Source organism: Protopterus annectens, chromosome 17.part0 (assembly GCF_019279795.1).
Source record: "Protopterus annectens isolate FY-2018-M chromosome 17.part0, PAN1.0, whole genome shotgun sequence".
In the NCBI taxonomy this organism is placed as follows: Eukaryota; Metazoa; Chordata; order Ceratodontiformes; family Protopteridae; genus Protopterus; species Protopterus annectens.
The window spans coordinates 435,679,563-435,699,390 of NC_056751.1; the positions used below are offsets into that span (position 1 = coordinate 435,679,563).

Sequence of the window (19,828 nt, forward strand, 5' to 3'; positions counted from 1 at the left end):
GTACTATTTATGCACTTGTCATTCTAGATGGTATTTTATTCATTTATTTTTAAGATAGGTATTTTTTAAGATAGGTATTCATTGGGGAAGGATTTGTGACTTATTAGTCTATGTACCTTTGCACTTATTAGCTCATGTACCTTTAATTCTTAATTGATTTGAAAGTGCCTTTTGGCGCCTAAATGTATTCTAACAATGAAGGAATTGCTGTCTGTCTATGTTCTGAAGAAGTCTGTAAATGTCAGACGAAAGCGCTTAACTTGGATTCAGTATTTTTTATTTTGTGTTTCTGTGCAATAAACGTTTTTCTTCTGGTTCTCTTCTGGTTTGTGTCCGAGCTGAGGAGTTTGAGGTCGCCATCCATAGCAGTTTTGTTACCTTTACGTTGTTGCCGTGCTGTGGTTCTATTTCCCTAAAAAGAGATGTATAGACTGCAGTATCACCATTCGGAACTCTGATTTCTTAACAGATTTGTTTAATTTGCTTAGGTCTAATATGGGTCTCCAGTCCCCTGGTCTTTTTGGCACCAAAAAGAACCTTGAGTAAGTACCAAATCCTATTTGGTCTGCAGGGACTTCTTGGATGACTCTTTTGTGCAGCAACTTTTGAATCTCTATAGTTGCTTGCTCCCTTAGATTGGATGGAACATCTGGGATTGTTCTGGTCTGTGGAACCGGATTGGAAAATGGAATGGAATATACTCTGGATATTATTTTTAGTACCCATTTGTCTCTTGTGATAGTTTGTCAGGCTTCTGGGTACATGGATAAATGTCCCCTGACTGCCACCAGAGTAGATCAGTCGGGACTCCTTTCAGGAGCGCTGATAAGGGCGTCTGGGAAAAGAATCATGGTCACCCTGTTTCTGCAGGCCCCCTCTGCCTCTGGGGCAGTGTCTATCATTATTGCCTCCCCTTCTTCCCCTGGAGAAGGAATCACCCCGTGTGTCCTGGAAAACTCTCTGGGATCTTTTGAACCACATTTTCCCACTCTTCTGGCCTTTAGTATAAGGCCTTGAAGGTAAGGAAAAATGTATCCCAACAGCAGAGAGAGTTTTTCCTTCCTGCTCACATCAGGTTAGAGTGTCTTTTACTTTGGGCCTAAAGAGTGAGGAACCATCAAAAGGGGCGTTAATAAAAGTAGACTTAAAGGACTCCGCAAAATTGCATAAGTGCATCCAGGAGTGTCTCCTAAGGGAAACTCCGGAACCCGCTGCCCTACTCGCTCCATCTGCTGCGTAGGATATCAGCCTCATGGAGGAGTTGACGATGGAATTTAAGGTGGACAGCTGGGAAGAGACCTTCTCATTCACCTCCACAACTAATGTACCTTGTAGAGTATCTCCTAGCTCTTTCAGGAGATCTCTTTGTAGCCTTGTAAAATGGGATAGGTAGTTCAGTGATCGGAGTGAAAATGTCGCTGACAAAAAGACACACTTCCCGTATCTATCCATCGTTTGAGAGTCTTTATTCTGAGGATGAACAGAGGAGGAAGTATCTGAAAGTTCCTTCTTGGTGGCTGCTGCCACCACCATAGCATCTACAGGTACCCCCTTAGTGAGGAAATCCTTTCCTGAAGGAGCTGACAAGAATTTGTTTGGCCACCAAGGATCTGGTTTCATTGTGTCAGGTGACTTCCACGCCTTGTGACTGACCAGGTCCATTAGCTCATCGAAAGGCAGAGACACCCAGGAGGCTGAAGATTGAGATCCAAAAGTCTTTGGGTACACTGACTTTTCATCAGAAGGGGTGGTAGCTGCCTCTCTGTTTCAGGATCTCTAGAATATCTGCAAATTTGATATCATCAGAGAATGACCATGGGGACCCTTCTGACTCATCAAGATCGGTGTCATCTGGGAAGCCTATGTGCTTCCTCTTGCAAGTTCTCTTCTGAGGTGGCTCCTCAGAAGAATATTCTGTGGAGGCCTTGGAGGAAAAGGGTTTGCCCAATGGGGGGTCCTGAGGCTCTGAATCTCTGCTGTCCTGTGGAATTGGTGGTGCAGAGACAGTAGTCAGTGCCTTAGGGGGACGAGTGCTAGTATCCTTCTGTGGGGCTGAATGGGTAGACAACACACTCCTCATCAGCTCAAAGGCAGATCCTGCCAGCTCCGAAGACTCCCTCTGCTCTGAGGAGACCAAGGAAGGCGCCAGAACCAGCAAGATTAGACCCAAGGCTGATGTAGGAGCTGAGCTAACCCAGGCCGACGCTCTGAGGGGTAGGCTCAGCACCGAAGAAGATCATGGCCAGAAATCACATCCAGGGTCGCCCGGGGAACCCGGGCTCCCAGACTCCCTGGACGGCACCGAGAGAGTCAGAGCAGAAGATGGCTCCATGAACACTGAAGGGGGTCTCAGAATTGACGGGTCCACAGTAAGCGGTGCCAAGCACTCTGGCTCCAAAGGTCCAGTTTGGCTCGGAGGAGGAACAACAGTGGGTACAATTGGTACAGTAGGCTCCGAGACCAAATGGGTCAGAGCTGAGAATAATTTAGTGAGTGTCGGTGACTTCAAGAGTCTGCACACCACCTGTTCCGTGTCATTGTCCGATAAGCTCCTGGTGGACCTGGAAGATAGGGATGGAGAGCGAGACCTGTGCAGAATTGGAGATCTCAGTGTCAGAGAAACCAGGAAATATCCATGGACCAGCTCTGAGAAGAGGTGTCTTGCGGATCTGAGGGCTTTGGAGCCAAAGAACCAGGCTTATCAATTAGTATGACCACCAATGGCTCCGAGAACTGGGGAGCTGAGGAGGTAGTGGCCTTAGAGATTTTTGGTAGCTTGATTGACGGCTCTGACTGAGCCGATGTTGTAGGTGATTGTCTCTTCTGGGATTTTTCCTTTTTGGAAGAAGAAGAAGAAGAAGAAGAGGAAGGAGAACTATAGATAGCTTACTCAAAAGTTGGTTTTAACAGCCCTTTACGGATGAATTTATTTCTCCTTTCTTGAAGTACCCTTGCACTGAAAGAATGACAAAAGGTAAAATATTCTTGTAGATGAATTGTGCCAAGGCAATAAACACATATGACATGTCTAACAGTGATGGACATTTTTTGTGAGCACTTCTGGCATTTTTTAAAGCCCAAAGGCTTATGTTCCCTCTCTTTTGGATCTTTGGACATAATAAGCCCGCAAAAAACAACAACAAGAAAGTTTTAACTATAGAACTATTGAACTATATAACTATTCAACTATTGAACCACAGAACTATTGAACTATTACAGGAAACACGAAGGAGACAGACAACTAGGGAGAAAAATAGGGCCTCTTACTCAAACGGCCATATTTCCCAGACAAGACAACAAACTAACTAAAGTCCTCTAACTTAAACGGGTGAAGAGCTCTCTAACTTAAATGAGCTACTTAACAACTAGACAGACAGAAAAAAACAAACACTACAAGGGATACAAATAGGCATACTATGCAACAGCCAAAAGCCGCGCCAAAGGGGATAAAACTATAACTATATAACTATACTGCAATAAAAGGCACAACAATTTAAATATAATAGAATACTAAGCTATCTAAAAATAGAACAGTATACAGGAAAAATATAAGAAATATGTCACAATTTAGCCATGGCCAAGATGAGCACATCCAACCTCGTAAAGCGGCAAATGAGATCTGGGGAATTACACGACTGCATTGTGGGATACCTACTTGCCACAAGCCAAGTTTGAGACTTTCTGCTATGTATTCGGCCAAGTCAGAGCCAAGAATTGGCTCCGAACCATCATTGTAAGAATGAAGGCGAGATAGGACAACATAACATTGTGGGTTTAGCCTAAAGGGTTCTCTGTGTAAAAGACCAGACATGGTTCCTTAAACATAAGGCTTGGCAGCCCCATGATATTATGTGCAGAGGTGATGGCCAACAGAAAAAGCTTTATTCAAGAAATGATCTTTAGCATCACTCAGCCCTTTGTCCTGCTGAACTAAGCAGAACAGGGTGAGGACCACCATACTTTCAGAGTGCAAGCAGTTTAATTTCCAGAGTCCCTAACATCTCAAAGACCCTTACAAGATATGGCCTCCAAGCATGCAGCTTCAAGATGGGCCAGATAAAATCAATCCAATACCATCAGCTGAGGTTGGTTCAAAATTTAATAAAAATAGTTTCACAAACCAATATATGAGTGCTTTCATCTCATAAGAAAGACTACATCAGATAACAACTTTAAACAGCCACATCCATATAAATACCCTTCCTATTGTGGTTAACCAACGTCATTAATTGATCAGTACCTGGTTAACCCTTAAATAACTAGGATCATACCCACAATAATTGTCAAACTCCGTTATAGTTAAAAAACATTCTATTTGAAACTTATACCATCATAAAAAATATACCATCATGAAAAATATAATCAAATTCCACAGTAATTCTAAAACATCATCATATAATATTACACTAAGGCAGCTCTCTCCTTTAATTCAGGTATAAGGGAAAGAAAATCATTAAGTCCAGGTGGAAAAGTAGCTTTAAATCTCAACTACCATTTTAACTCCTTTTTTAAAAAAATAAGCTTCCAGTCCCCCATTGATGTTAGGTGTCAAGGTGTCAATAAGACCAAATCTAAATCTACTAAAATTGACACACTTTCTAGAATGTTTATAGAGAGCATTAGTCTCCTTATTCTATTATTTCATAAAGGTGCTTATACATCCTCATTCTTAAAGGTCTGTCTGTTTTGCCAATATAAAAAGCTGGACACCCTTCACATTTTGCCAAATACATTAACCTTTTAGAACAATTTCCACTTTTGAATTCTACCCTACTCCCTAATTCATTCTCTAGAAAGATGTAATCATCCTTTATAATAAAAGTGCATTGTTTGCATCTACCACAAGGTACTGTGCCAGATTTCTGATAATAAACAGGAACACTTTTTGATTCAAAGATTTGTTTAAAATTCTTTCCTGTGCTTCTTGCACTTCATTGCTGACTCTGAAAATACACCAGTTTCTCTTGACAATATATTGAACACTTCTAGTGTACTGATTAAATTCAAGTACTAAAGCTCTTTCATATCTGGCTTCAGTATGGGGCTCCTTGGTCTTATCAAGTCCAAACCCTAAAAGTGGTTTAAATTTATTATTGAACTTTATTAATAATGTCTGTAACTAATTTGTTGGGGTAACCCCTTTCTAAGAACATCTCTTGCACCTTAGCCAGTTCAATACCAACATCAGTTTGTTTAGAAGTCATCCTGGTGATGCTAATTGCCTGCCCCCTGACCAAATTTCTCTTTTGCACAAATGGATGGTTACTTGTAAAGTGCAGATAGCTGTTACAAAATGTTTCCTTCCTATAAACTTTGGATTTAAAGCCACCGTTCATGTGGGAAATAGCAGTGTTTCAACTAAAATTAAATTTAAAATAGCTGAAACATCTATTTAGGTACACTATAGATTCTTTGATTCTGTCCACTTCTCCATCCCACAAAATAAAAATATCATCCAAAAATCTGATGTACAAATGTAGGAACTTGGAAAATGGACTTTTAAGAATATATTCCTTTTCCCACCCTAATATGACCAAATTGGCATATACCTGGGCACATGCTGCACCCATTGCAACCCCCAAAACTTGTTGATAATACTCACCTTCAAAATGGAGGAAATTATTATCAAGAACCTATTCCATAAGTTAATTTATTAAAATAGTGTACTACTGGTGAGTGAAGAGTGACAGTGAAGAGTGTCATAAAAATATTTTAACCCATCATTTTTGGGTATTACTGAAAAAAGATCTTTAACATCTATAGTAGCAAAAGTTAATTCTCTTTTCCATATAGATTGTTTTAATTTCCCAAGAAAGTCCCAGGAACCCTTAACTAGATGTGTAGTTTTAAACACAACTTCTTTGGTACAATAGTCAATAAATGCTGCTATTGGGTGAGTTGTGGAACCTTTAGTTGAAACTATAGGACAAAAAGGGGGGTATTCAACAGACTTGTGAACTTTGGGTATACCAAAAATATTTGGAATAAAGGGGTGTGGTTGTTTCAAAAAATCGTAAGTGACTTGGTCAATTCTACCCTCTACTAGATATTCCTCTAAGTAGGAATCGATCCTCCTGGATGCTACTGTAATTTCGTTCTTAGACACTGAGGAATAAGTCCCACAATCTAGTAACAAATTTGTCATAATGTTACTATAGTCCTCTATATAAAATAACACCCCCCTCCACCTTATCAGGTTTCATCACCCTAACACCACTGTCACTTTTTAATAGCTTTAAAACTTTTCTTTCACCTATATTAAGGTTGGAAAAAATGTTTTGTATTGCACAAACAGTTTATAGATGTCTTCTGTGACACAGTTTTCAAAAACATGAATGATAGGATTTAAGGGTGGATTAAATATGCAATGTATTCTTAATCCAACTAACTTACTAATGTTTCCTTGCTCCTTGAAAAATAAATTTAAATTCAGCTTTCTAGTAAGTAACTTTAATTCAAGGAGCATATCGGCCACATCCAGTCTAGTGGTGGGAATACATTTGAATACTTGTAAAAACAAAGTGAAGTGTTCCTTAGAGAGAGGCCTATCTGTGTAGTTATAAATTTTCAAACATTTGTAACACGCTACATTGTGGTAAAAAGTAATTAAATCCTTCTCTGTGCTCCTAACCTGTTTTTATCCTTGTCCTCGATCAAGTGTGGTGGACCTGTGTCTCCCGTTTGCTTGCCTTTGCTTGCTAACTTCTCTGGCCAGCGAGTGGGTAAAAAATCCTGTCCACTAGGAAAAAAGGAATCCAGTTCATCTAAATCAGCCCTCCCATTGTTATTTCCTAATCTTCTGATTTTCAGGGTGGTAAAGTCTGATGCAAGTGGTGATCTTATTTAAATATTGTTCTTCATAATTTTGGGTACAGGATACACTTTATTATATCCATATTGCTTGGTGTCCCTGGCCAATTTTTTCTGTTTTTTATTAAATAAATTCAAATTTTTTTATCAAGCCTAGCTAGTATGCTTTCATACAGTCCTACATATTCAGGAAACAACAGGTCATCCAAAATATTGTGGTTTAACTTGTCAAGTTTAGGACCGATGTTATCAAGTACAGCCTCGTTATATTTTACCATCTTATTCATAAATTCAAATCCACATTTACCAAATAACCTAACAAAATCACTGACAATATCACAGTTATAATGAATACCAAAAGGGAATTTACAGAAATACAGCCCCTGAGGGACTGTCTTTAAACTTAAACATTCATGGAGGTAATTGTTCTCAATCTGTGTACTTTTAAATTTAAAAAGCAGTTTTTCAAGCAAAAAATCATTTCTTTCAAACTCAGGAATGCTCTAGCTTGTTCCTGTTTATTTAGTTTGTTAATTGACCCTCTGTTGTGACAGAAATCCAAAACAGTATCCTTAATTGTCCTAAATTTGTAGCATATATCTTCGCTACTACTCTTTTGACCAGAAAAACACTCTAAAGGCCGTCCAATGGCTTTGTCATTTAATTGGACAGTACCATTATTAATTTTGCCAAGTTCATGATGTTGAGCTCCACTCCTAGGGCTACCAATTACTCCACTGTCAGTCCAAGCCACTCTGTTAATGCCACAACCATTCTCCTCTCCATCCTGGTCAGCAGTTAACGTCCAGGATGGCAAAATGATGGTATCACTTCCTATTAGAATGGGAGATGTTACAGTTCCATGTGTTTTCTTAAAGGGACCTTCCTTTTGAGTCAATACTACCAAATGTGTAAGGTCACCTTTTAACACTGTCACATCTCCTCTATGCTGTAAAAACCTGCCTTTAGAGACAGTGGAATCCATACTTTGATCTACAGAACCCATGGCTAGTCTGAACCTCCTGCCGAGCTGGAATCACGTTGTTAAAGCACTACAACCACAAAATAACGTGAAACCAAAAACTGAATGAATTAGAGAATGAATTAGGGTAGAATTCAAAGGTGGTAATTGTTCTAAAAAGTTAATATATTTGGCAAAATGTGAAGGGTGTCCCACTTTTTATATTGGCAAAATGGAGAGAGTTTTAAGATCGAGGATTTTGAGCACCATTATGAAATAAGTGTGAATAAGGAGACTAATGCTCTCTATAAACATTCTAGGAAGCATGTCAGTTTTAGTAGATATAGTTTGGTATTACTGCCACCTTGACACCTTATATCAACATGGGGGATTGGAAGCTTATTTTATTAAAAAAGGAGTTAAAATGGCAATTGAGATTAAAAGCTACTTTCCCCTGGCCTTAATGATTTTGCTTCTCTTATGCTTGTATTAAAGGAGAGAGCTGCCTTAGTGTAAGATTATACAATGATGTTTTAAAATTACTGTGGAATTCGATTATATTTTTTATGATGGTATGTTTTTTATGATGGTATAAGTTTCAAATAGAATGTTTTTAACTATAATGGAGTCTGATAATTATTTTGTGTATGAACCGGACGAAAGCGCTCATATATTGGTTTGTGAAACTATTTTTATTAAATTTTGAACTGAACTCGGCTGATAATGTTGGATTGATTTTATTTGGCTTTTTCAGATTCAGGATGGGGCAAGAGGAACAGACAGCATCAGCCAGCTTGTTCACTTTCCTACTGGTCTGAACTGCTGGGATAGAGGTCCCCTATATGGCATACTGTCAGAGAAGCATTACCTCTCTGCATAAGGGATATGACATTGTACATGCATACTCATTTAAATACCACTTGATGCCCTGACTGTCTGACTAAATAAGTAAAGGTCCTGGAAGTAGTTTTCTTTTAAAGGCCCTCAGGGCCAGGAGGGCATCTCTTTACTCCAATGGAATATTATGGAGGCCCCTTTCAAGGGTGGGATCCACACTGTAGAGTATGTGAGAGCCAAGGAAAGATCTGTGGTCCATAAGATGGAGAAGCTGCCCAGGATGGAAACTCATTGATCATAAATACTGGAATACATGGCAAGATGATTGAAAGGACTACCATTTGAGATCAGGTTGGTCCAATGTCAGCTCTAGTTATTCAAATACGGAATGACAGGCACAAGAATCCTGTGATGCTCCCCCTACACCTAGACTTGGAGCCAGGCATGTCGCTCATACTCTAGACTTCTCACCTTTTGCTAAGGAGGAGGAAAACGGATGCAGTTTCACATTCTCACTAGCTGAACATAAATTCAGTACCTGCTGCACCCAAGGAGCCATATGAGTGCTACAATTTCCTTTTGCAGGGTCAGGCTATAGCCTGCTCTCTGCATGCTTGTCCTTATGACGAAGTGTCAAATAATGCATGTGTCTATAATGCATGTGTCTGTCTGGATGACCTGCTTCTATTCTCTACATTAAAACCTCTTGACAGACAGCATGTGCTGGATGCAGAGTAGGCTCAAACTCTTCGCCCTTCTTCATTTGAGTTACAAGACTGAATCACTCATACTAGAAGTAGTTTTCAACACTGTGCCCCTACCTGAGAAAAGAAAAGAAAAGCCCATGCAGATCTTCACTGGTAATGTGATAGCCACGCAGACAATTAGAAGGCTAGTGTTTAGGCATTTGATTGTGGCAAGTATCATGATCCAAACTATGGGAGTGGCAAAAAAGAGCAGGCTGGCTAGTAGGATGCATCTGTTTACACAGCCAATACATTACATCATGGGTTGTTATGGCTGTGCAGACATCCCCAAATTTAGTACTTTCAAACTTTATAGAACACGACTGGTGTACAAGATGAACAAAGGCAAGGAAACATCAAGAAGGGTCTTCAATGCTGGATTTTATTTTTGCATATAAATTTTCATATTTGAGAAATCAAATATAGACTTCCATTGGCTTTCTTCCTTTTACACAAGGAAAAACCTTAAGTAATACTGCTTTCCTTGTTCTGCGTTTGGAAGCAGTTCTATTATCCCAAATATCCAGAAGGTTTTGAAGCAATGGTATTGTCAACGGAATTTGATGATTTTGAGTTAAAGGGATGTAACTGGCACTAGTTTGTTGCAAAACTTTACTGAGTATTTTCTATAATAGACAGTAACAGATGCTACTGGTATCTGTACAGGGAAACTTACAGAGCAAGCAACAGTGGAACTTGATCTTGTATCTGTTGGGAAGGATCTGCCTTGCTAACAAGGGATTCTAGGCTTTTACTGCTGTTTTTTCTCCTGTCCTTTCATGTCAGTCATTTCTGGTAAAAAGGTCCCTTATTATAAACATGATACTGTCTGGTTTGCTTCCTATGGAATAGACAGTTTTTTGTCTATTTTGTCTGTGTGGTGGTGGTGGTGGGGCTTCCTCACTTATATAGAGTGAACATGCTATTTTACATCTGTAAATAGAGTATACTGGATGTTGTTTAAATAAAACTTTGGTTGAAACCAGATGAAATGAGCCCTCATTTTTTTTATAGAGGACCTGATAAAGCTCATATGAAATTTATAAAGAACTGAACTGCCATAGCTTTTTTATCAGATTTCCTTTCCTATTAATATTGTTAGTCACTAAATGAGCTCTGCTATTCCATAGGCATACTTAAATCTAACTGCCATACTTGGGTGAAGTCACTGAAATGTATTGCTATACAAAGGGAAGTACACATGTGTTATACATTTGTACATTATGAATGCAGTTCTCTCTTATACCTGGGTGACTGACTCTTGGCCCTCAGACAACCATTCCTCTGACATCCAGAGGGTACAAGCATTTGATCCTAATTAATAAATGTTAGTTCCTGTTCCGCTGTCTGCTCAGTTGATTCCTAACGGTAACCCCAACAAAATTATCAGAAATTAAAGGAAGTGAGAAAAACTATGGTAATTTCCAGATGCCAAATCAATGAAATGCCAGTAGCCAACCAAGATAAGTGGTGTCAACATCCATGGAGAAAATGTTTTTAATTCTTTAAAAATACCTGTAAGGCAAGAAACAACTATATATTCCAGCTATTGGATGAATACTAATTTATTTCTTATGATATTCATTGAAATGCTTATTTGGAATTGAACTGTAAGCTAGTTTACTCTGTTCAGTAATTTACTTATTTAGTTAGTTAACATTTGTTAATTGGGTAATTGGACTGGGTCAAGGACCCTCTCTAGCCCCAATTCAGATTAAGGTGGCCAAAACAAGATACATACATCAAAACATAATAAAGTATGAACTACAGTGGGGAAACAGAGGCAATGCAAAAGGCAGACATTTACAAAGAACATTAGGTGCAAGAGGGAGTTTGAGTCTAATACTTAATATTTAGTGAGTTTACTGTTGAGCATTGTGAAAGCACTCACCCATCTTTAATAAAGTGTTGGATTTTTTATACACTTTGTGGATTATCTAATTCTATTCCAGTTACCTTCAGCTCTTTGGTTTTATTCTATCTGATTAAAAATGTTAACAAAGGTTTACACAGATCCAAATGTATTTTTTTTATTTAAGTCAGATGGATAGAGACAAGTCAGTTTACATTAAAAAATGCAGCTGATAGGGAGAGTTGAAGAATTCTAAAGGGCTTCACCATGAAACTTGGGTGGATGAATCAGCATCTGTGAAGAGAATGGCACCACTATAAACAGAAGATTCATGATTGTCTATTGCCTGTCCTTTAACACATGCAGATAGATCCACACTCATAATTTTCTTAAGTCTCTGTTTTTTCTGGTGTCTTCCTAAGTTTCTCTTCCGCTTAAGATATCTACATAACCTTTGGCTGTGCTGTTGCTGACTAAAATAAAGATGGAGAAGAAAAAATGTCTTATAGTTTTTTTATTTTCTGTAAATACTACAAGATTTCAGTCCCCTTCCTATCCAAATCTTTTTAATAAATGAATCACAATGTACACATGCAAGAATATCATTCATTCAAGTTAGAAAAACACTGAAGAAGAATATATGTTGTTGAGCTTGAGTAACCACAAGAGCATTTTTGATGATTTTCTCATAATTCATCATTTAACCTTATCCAAGTTAGACAAACTATGCACAGAGCCTGAAGCAGGAACTCTTCAGTAAGAAATGCATTCACCAAGACTGCTGAGAAAAACAAGGCATGTGTGACACAAAAGCCACTGTGAAACAATCAGAGCAAATGTTTACTTTTTGGGACAAAAGGTACTAAGTATGCGAGTTGTTGTCTTGTATGGCCAGGCTGCTCTCTGATGCTCATGGCGTAAGACACACACTAGCTACATAATGGGAGTTATGTGACTGCAGAATAATCTTGCTAAGGAGCAGTGTCCAACTCTGGCACACATTCCTGTTCACGTGTGTATCCTGCAGTTATACACATGGGGAAACTGTACTGAAGACTACCGCACTATTAAAAAAAAGCTATTGAAACAGGAGTCCCACTAAAAGTAGTCTCACATCTTACTTCTTAAATAAATTCAGCCTAGTGATCTATAAACTTAAGCACAACAAGAAATAACAATACAGTTCTCCATGTTAGCTCTGTATAGAAGCTTGAAAAATATTGCACTGAGGAGAACTCCATGCAATGTATACAAGTCAATGTCTGGCACTGTTAACTGTTTATTTCTTGCCCCAGCATTCTGACATCACTATAAGCCATTATCAGAAAATAAGCTACTGTATGTTTTTTAGTAGGTTATTACAATTGCTGTTAAACTGCATATGGTTAATCATTAATTATCCATAATTTAATGTGGTGTCACAGTTAGTCAGCTTATCCTTGATCTTCGAAACAAAATTATTGATCAAAATCCTCCCTTCTTGAATAATAAAAAAAACAAGAAAAATAAAGACTACAGTTTTTCATGTAATCATCCAGTAATACTTTACAACATGTAATACCATCAACATTGGCACTGGATTTTTAAAGCACTGTGAAAGATTAGCTTTCTGATAAAAGACTGTAGGTTCTGTAAAAGGCCTCAACTCACACATTGTCATTCAGGCGGTTCCTCCACTCCTCTCTCTTGAACTCCTTTCTGGCCTCCTGGACGGAAGTGATTGATGTTGCCACCCGCAAGGTTGGAACCAAAGGCTTGTAGCGCTGCTGCAATACTTCAGCGGTATCACGGAAGGGACCCTGACAGGAACAGGATAAGGTAAATGTTTTATTGTGGTATTTTCTAACATATTATCGATGACAAGTGAGCCCCAGAGGCTGTAAAAGTATAACTGCCCTCTCTATGCTAAATAATTAATAAAAAGCAATCCCTTCTGATATATGGTTACAAATAACATGCTGGCTGATAACATATTATTGATAGAAATGCCTGTATTCACAAGCGTGCACAAATTTTTAACTGCAGATCAATAGTGCTATATATAAATTTAAACAATTTCTGTATAGCATTGAGTTAGCATATGTGTTCTTCCTGTACTTACCTCACATATATTATCAGTATTTATTGTTATTCAGGAGTGTAACATAACCTTTTTAAACTGTTTAACATATATATCTTTAGATCCTTTCTTGCACCTTCAGTTTTCGACTCCAGTACTTCTTTATCTGTTACTGTTTCTGATATTACTTCCACTAATTTGCCTCATATCATGTCTGATCTATTTCTTACTAGTTCATATAGAGTTTATTATCTTCTTGATTTGATATGTCTTAATAAATTCTCCTCAAAGATGAACACCATACAATGAAGGCCTTACTAATGCCTGTACCTATGTATACTGCTGATAAAGTTCATCATGTTACTGCTAACTGTCCACTGTACTGATTTCAACAATTACCAGGAAACAGAAAGAAAGCCACTCACCCATACAACAATGACAACAACAACATAAAAACACACACACACACACACACATTCACATGTGCACATACATATGGGAATAAAGAGAACAGGATATCTTTTTCCTGACCAGATCTCTAAAATAGTAGCATATTCCTCCCGGTTTAGACCATTAACACAAGTTCACTTCACTTTAGAGCAACAAACAGGTCCACAGCAACAGAAAGGGATATTATAAATTCTTCATTCAGCATTCCTGTTAAGAAAAGTATTTGCATATTATTTGCTGGACAGACTTGTTTTCATCTCTTCCTGCTGAAGAATTGCTTATGAACGGTAGCTGCAGATATGGACACAATAGATATGAAAGTGAGCTGCTACTTCTAGCTTGCACGTCCTATGACGAAGATGCTGGCATAGTCAAGATACAAGACATCAATCTTAGGAAAGGCCTAGGACTGTAACACATGCATTACTGTCAATGGCCAGCAAAAGACTGCCAAAGTGTGTGCATGCACTCTAGTTCATATTATGGGTGAGAACTGAAGAAGTGTACTCTCCCACTATGAACAGACTAGGTTACACTAAACTGCACATTCTACCTAAAAGGGGATATTAGCAGCAAGTATACAAAGTCTGCTACCCCCTGATGGATGATGGCCCCAATCACAATATCTTGTATTCCTCTTATGGGGACTTATGATACAGGGAAAAGGAGAAATAAATGACGTAATAGGGGGAAAGGACTTGATTGTTACAGAAGGAACAGAGAAAACAAAAACAAAAATTAAAAAAATCACCATACTGCCAAATTATTTGACACTAGGCTTCACTATAATAATGAAAGGAAGACTCTAATATGGCTTGAATAAGATACTATAATTGCCTTGGTTAAAATAGTACAATTGTGCAAGGTACTTTCCATGACAGTGAATTTTCAAGGAGAGCTTACTGCAACAGTAAACAATAACATATGGGTTACCTACTGTCACTCTTCTTATGTGCATTAAGAAGATAGTGAGGCTTGGGTATTCGTTTAAGTAGTTTATTGTATATAAATACATCAGGATGGATAGCAGGAACATTAAACTTAAACGAGCTAACTGACTGACTACATACTTGCATGCTGACTCTCTGTCTGCTCACTCAAAATGGCACTCTTGCTTGCACATGCACAGTACTTATATGCATGTGTTGACTCACTGGAAAGCTTCTTAAAGGTATATCACACACTCTGCTCTATATCCTCCCTCTTTACTGAGCTGTCTCATATAAACAATGACATTTCAATAGGCATGCAATTATACAAACATTAATAAAGAAAAACAACAATCATGTCCAGGTTGCCGTGTATCTGGAAGTAGGTTTCGAGATGTGACCTAATCTTGTGATATAATAATTAGGACTGGGTTTAGCAAAAGGAACAGTCACTGGGGAAAATTCTGCTTGAGGAGTCTCAGGGATTTTCTCAGGAATGGGAATTACTGACGGAATGTTCTCTGGAACAGGAACACTGGGCAAGTCACTCTGAGAACTGGAGTCTTTCTCACAGGCAAGATGCTATAACACTGGTTCGGACACTGGTAACAAATGCTTCAAATTTCATCTGAATTCCACTCCTTGTGATTCCACAATGTACAATCTCGGCTCTTGACACAAACTTTTCACAAATCCAATGTGATCAAAACCTTTTGACATCTGCATCCTCAATATCTCCCCTTTTTTCAATGAACAGAGTGGCTTGCTGGTTTTATCATAGTAACAGCTTTACTGCATTATTGTTCTTAGTGCTTGAAACCAATAAATTACTGCCAATGGGCAATGTGGTTCTGCTTGTCTCGACATAAGTCTCAGAGCAGGTGAACCAAGATGTTTATCATGAGAAATGTTTCTGAGACTTAACAACCTCCAACCCACACCTTCAACTAGTAATCTCCCCACTGCCTTCTCTTTTTCTCCTGTACCTACCTACAACATAAAAAAACTCTGGCCTACCCAGTATCCATCTTGATTAACCAATCTCTGTCAGAAAGTTACGTTCCCACACTGTGGAAAGTATCACATATAATTCCCCTCCACAAAGGCGGACCCTCCACAGAACTAACCAATTACCACCCCATAGCTATTCTCTCTCCACTCTCCAAAATACTAGAGAGATGCATACACTCTCAGGTCTCAGACTACCTCCTTTCCAATACTCAGCATGGTTTCCGACCAAACCATAGCACCACCACTGCTTTACTCTCCTTTACTAACACTGTCCTTCAGCATAAAAACAATAGCTATTTCTCCTCTGCTACTTTCCTAGACCTATCTAAAGCATTTGACATGGTCCCACACAAACAACTTATCTCTGTCCTTAATAACCTATCCTTCTCACAATCAGTCACCAACTGGTTTCAGAGTTACCTGTCTGACCGCCAACAATCCGTTGTGTGGCAGAATGACATATCTCCCCAACTACCTGTCTCCATAGGGGTTTCCCAAGGATCCATCCTTGGACCCCTACTCTTCTCTGTTTTCACCAATAATCTAGCCTCTGCCGCCAAACATGGCACACTCATACAATACGCAGATGACTCAACCATCATCTGCTCAGACCAGTCCCTACCCAAACTGCAAAAAGTCACACAGGAAGCCGTTTCCTCTGTTGAAACTTGGTTATCCAATGCCCAATTAATACTCAACCCAAACAAAACTAAACGACTCGTCTTCCAACCCACCAAACATACTCAAAACAACTCTCACTTTAACATCACAGCAAAAGACAACACCACTATATACCCAACTGAACACACCAAATTGCTAGGAGTGGAAATAGACAATAAACTAAAATCTGACATTCACATATCCATGACCATAAAAAAAGTCCACAAAAAACTTGGAGCGTTATACAGAAATAAGCAACTTCTCACCAAAGCAGCAAAAATTTCAATAGCAAATTTCCACCTTATCTCCACCCTACTTTATGCCTCTCCAATATATACCAACCTAAGGCAATGTGATCTAAACAAGCTAGAGACCTGCTACAACAAAATCGCCAAATTCGCCACAGGGGCATCCTACCATAGTCACCACTGTCTCTCACTTGCTGAACTGGGCTGGCTTGAACTCCCTCACCTCCTTCAATGGTATCAACTCTCACTCACCCACAAACTAGTAAACCATCCACTAAATGTCCCATCCCTCCAGAATCTACTCCAACCCTATCGCACCACCAGACCACTAAGATCCAGAAACAAAAATAACTTGCAGATCACTAAAGCCAATAACTCTGCTGGTGAAGCACTATTCTCTTGCACCATAGTCAAATTATGGAACTCCCTCCCACCCACAATTACCTCCATACCATCATGCACCCACTTCAAAACTTTACTAAAAGCGCACCTAAAAACATGCTGGCTATGCCCTTGCAACTCCCACTCTCATATCACCCACCCCATCCAACCACTACCTTTCTTTCCACTCCACTAACTACCTTGATTATAGCAAGCTCAGATGCTCATAAGCCTAGTACTTATTATACAGCAGGAACTTCTTATTGTAACATTTGTTAATGTTGTTATGTACTTCACAGATAAAGATTCTAGTTGTCTACTGATGTACTATGTTCTTCATCTGAAAATATGTTGTAAGTAATTGCTATGTAAATTGTTAATCTCTATGCAATCTAATGTAACTGCTGTCTGTTTATTCTAACTGTGGAGCTTTTCTCCCCGGGCCTCTGCTGAAAATGGACCTACGTCCAGTCGGACACTCCCTGTCAACAAATATAAATAAATACATAAATAAATAAATAAATAAATAAACAAGTTAAAAAACATTGGTATTGTCACATCTGGATTTCTCTAACAGCTGTTTTGCACTTTGAACTGCATGTTTAGCTAAGCTGTTTGACTGAAGGTGTTTAGGACTACTCGTAATATGAACAAAGTCCCACTCTTCTGTACATTTCTTGAACTGCTGACTAGTAAACTGTGCACCGTTGTCAGAAATAACTGTACAGACTAACATGGACAGAAAAATGTTGCTTCTGCTTAGAAATGACAGTATTGGAAGTTAGGTTGGGAAGCAGGTCAATCTCGAACCAATGTGAATAAGAGTCTACTAACACCAAATAATGTTGACCATTTCACTCAAAGATATCTGTGGCTACTGTTGACCAAGATAGTTCAGGAAGCTGGCTAAACTAAAGTGGTTCTTTTAGTTGATGTGGCTTTGTACTATTACATACTGAAGAAGATGAAAGTACTTTCTCAGTATCTCCTAACACAAAAGGCCAAAATACTAGACCTCTCGCCCATCTTTTGGTAGAATCAGTTCCTGGGTGGCCACGATGCAACAGCTCAATATACTCTTGTTGTCAGGATTTTGGAACAATCACTTTAGGACCTTTCATGATGATCCCATTGTCTGATAAAATCTCATCTCTGTATGGAAAAATGGTTGCACTTCTACTGGTAAACAAGATTGCTTTGATGGCCATCCTGGACTGATAAAGTGGTTAAGCTTCTGGAGAATTGGATCTGAAGCTGTATGAGTTCTAAGTTCATCAAGATGTGTGGAAGAAAAATTTCTCACTTCCACGACCTCAAAATCAAGGTGCTCATCATTATGTTGTTCTGTGTTTTTTCTGGGCTATCTGGATAAAGTATCAGCAAGATAAAGAAGTTTACTTTTTGTTTAAACAAGACTGAAATTGTACTTTTGCAATTTGAGTATCATGTGCTGCATTCTGGCTGGAGCTGTGTGCAAAATAGTAACTAGAGGTTGGTGATCAGTTTCAATCTGGATAGGTCGGCCATAAATATAATCATGGAATTTTAAACATGCAAACACAATTGTCAAAAGCTCTTTCTCAATCTGGGCATATTGTATCTCTCAAGTAGAGTTCTTGATGCATAGACTACTTATCTAACCTCTTGAAGAATGACTGCACTAGACAAAATTTAGAAGCATCACAGAAAAGAGTAACAGGTTTGTGAACCTCATGGTAGCTGAGAGTTGGTGGGTTGGCAATTTTCTGCTTCAGGACATCAAATACTCTTTGGTGCTGTTCTGACCATGACCAAATTACATATTTGCTTGTCAACTCTCTAAACGGTGCTGAACTTTGACTTAAAGCCGGAATTAACTTGCCTAGATAGTTGACCATACCAAGAAAACGTTGCAGGGCCTGGACACTATCTACATCCAGCATCTCCAGAATTGCTGTCTGCCTAGAAGGATCTGATCATAAACCTGAACTGGTAGGCAAGTGACTAACATAAGTAACTTCTCATAGCCTGAACTTGCACTTCTGAGGATTCAGCTTAACATTCACTTCATGTGCTCTTTCCGGAACTTCCTTGAGGTTTCTGTCATGTTCGACTTCACCAGTGCCTCCTATTAGAATATCATCTACTATAATAGCATAGGGATAGCCACAACAAATATGCTCCATTGCACACTGAAAGACTTTACTGGCAGAATTTATTCCAAATGGCATTCTCAGAAATCTGTATCTTCCAAATGGTGTACCGAATGTGGTAAACAATGAAGATTTTCAGTCAAGCAAAATTTGCCAAAATTAACTCTTTTCATCTAAGACAGAAAAAACAATGACATTTAGCATGACAGCAGCAACTTCTTTGACTCTGCACAATGGATGATGAGGCCTTTTTAATGCTTTGTTCAGATCACTTGGATCAATATATATTCTTATATCATCTGAGCTTTTCTTATGAGCTAATGCCATGGAAGATACCCATTCAGTAGGTTCTTCTACTGGAAAAATTACTCATAACTGCACCATTTTGTCTAGCTCGGCTTTGACTCTGCTCTGCACAGCTACTGGAACTTTCCGTGCTGGTTTGATAACTGAGCTGACCTCTGGGTCTAACTTCATAGAGTACACAACAGGTAGTTTGCCTAGTTTGTATGCAAAAATATCAGCATACTCAAAAAAATAGTTTGGGCGAAATTTCAGCTGCTGTCACTCAGGCATACATAGTGGACTTCTTTATTAACTGAAAGCAGTCCCATTTTCAAACTGTCTCTGAGGCCTAATAATGACTGTACATGTCTCTTGACTACAAAAAATTGTAAGTCATAGCTGTTCTCAGCAGAGTAACATGAAAGCACTACTGAGCCTTTCGTCTGAATTTCTTCACCACCATAAGC

General features: G+C 38.8%; 1 protein-coding gene across 1 annotated transcript in view; it reads right to left on the minus strand.

Annotated features, from left to right (window-relative positions):
- SPATA17 (spermatogenesis associated 17) overlaps positions 1 to 19,828 on the minus strand; it is a 2,050,536-nt gene that overhangs the window by 648,558 nt on the left and 1,382,150 nt on the right. Inside the window, exon 8 of the mRNA XM_044059771.1 lies at positions 12,857 to 13,005. Coding sequence (XP_043915706.1) covers positions 12,857 to 13,005 — 149 coding nt within the window. The remainder of the gene's footprint in view (positions 1 to 12,856; positions 13,006 to 19,828) is intronic.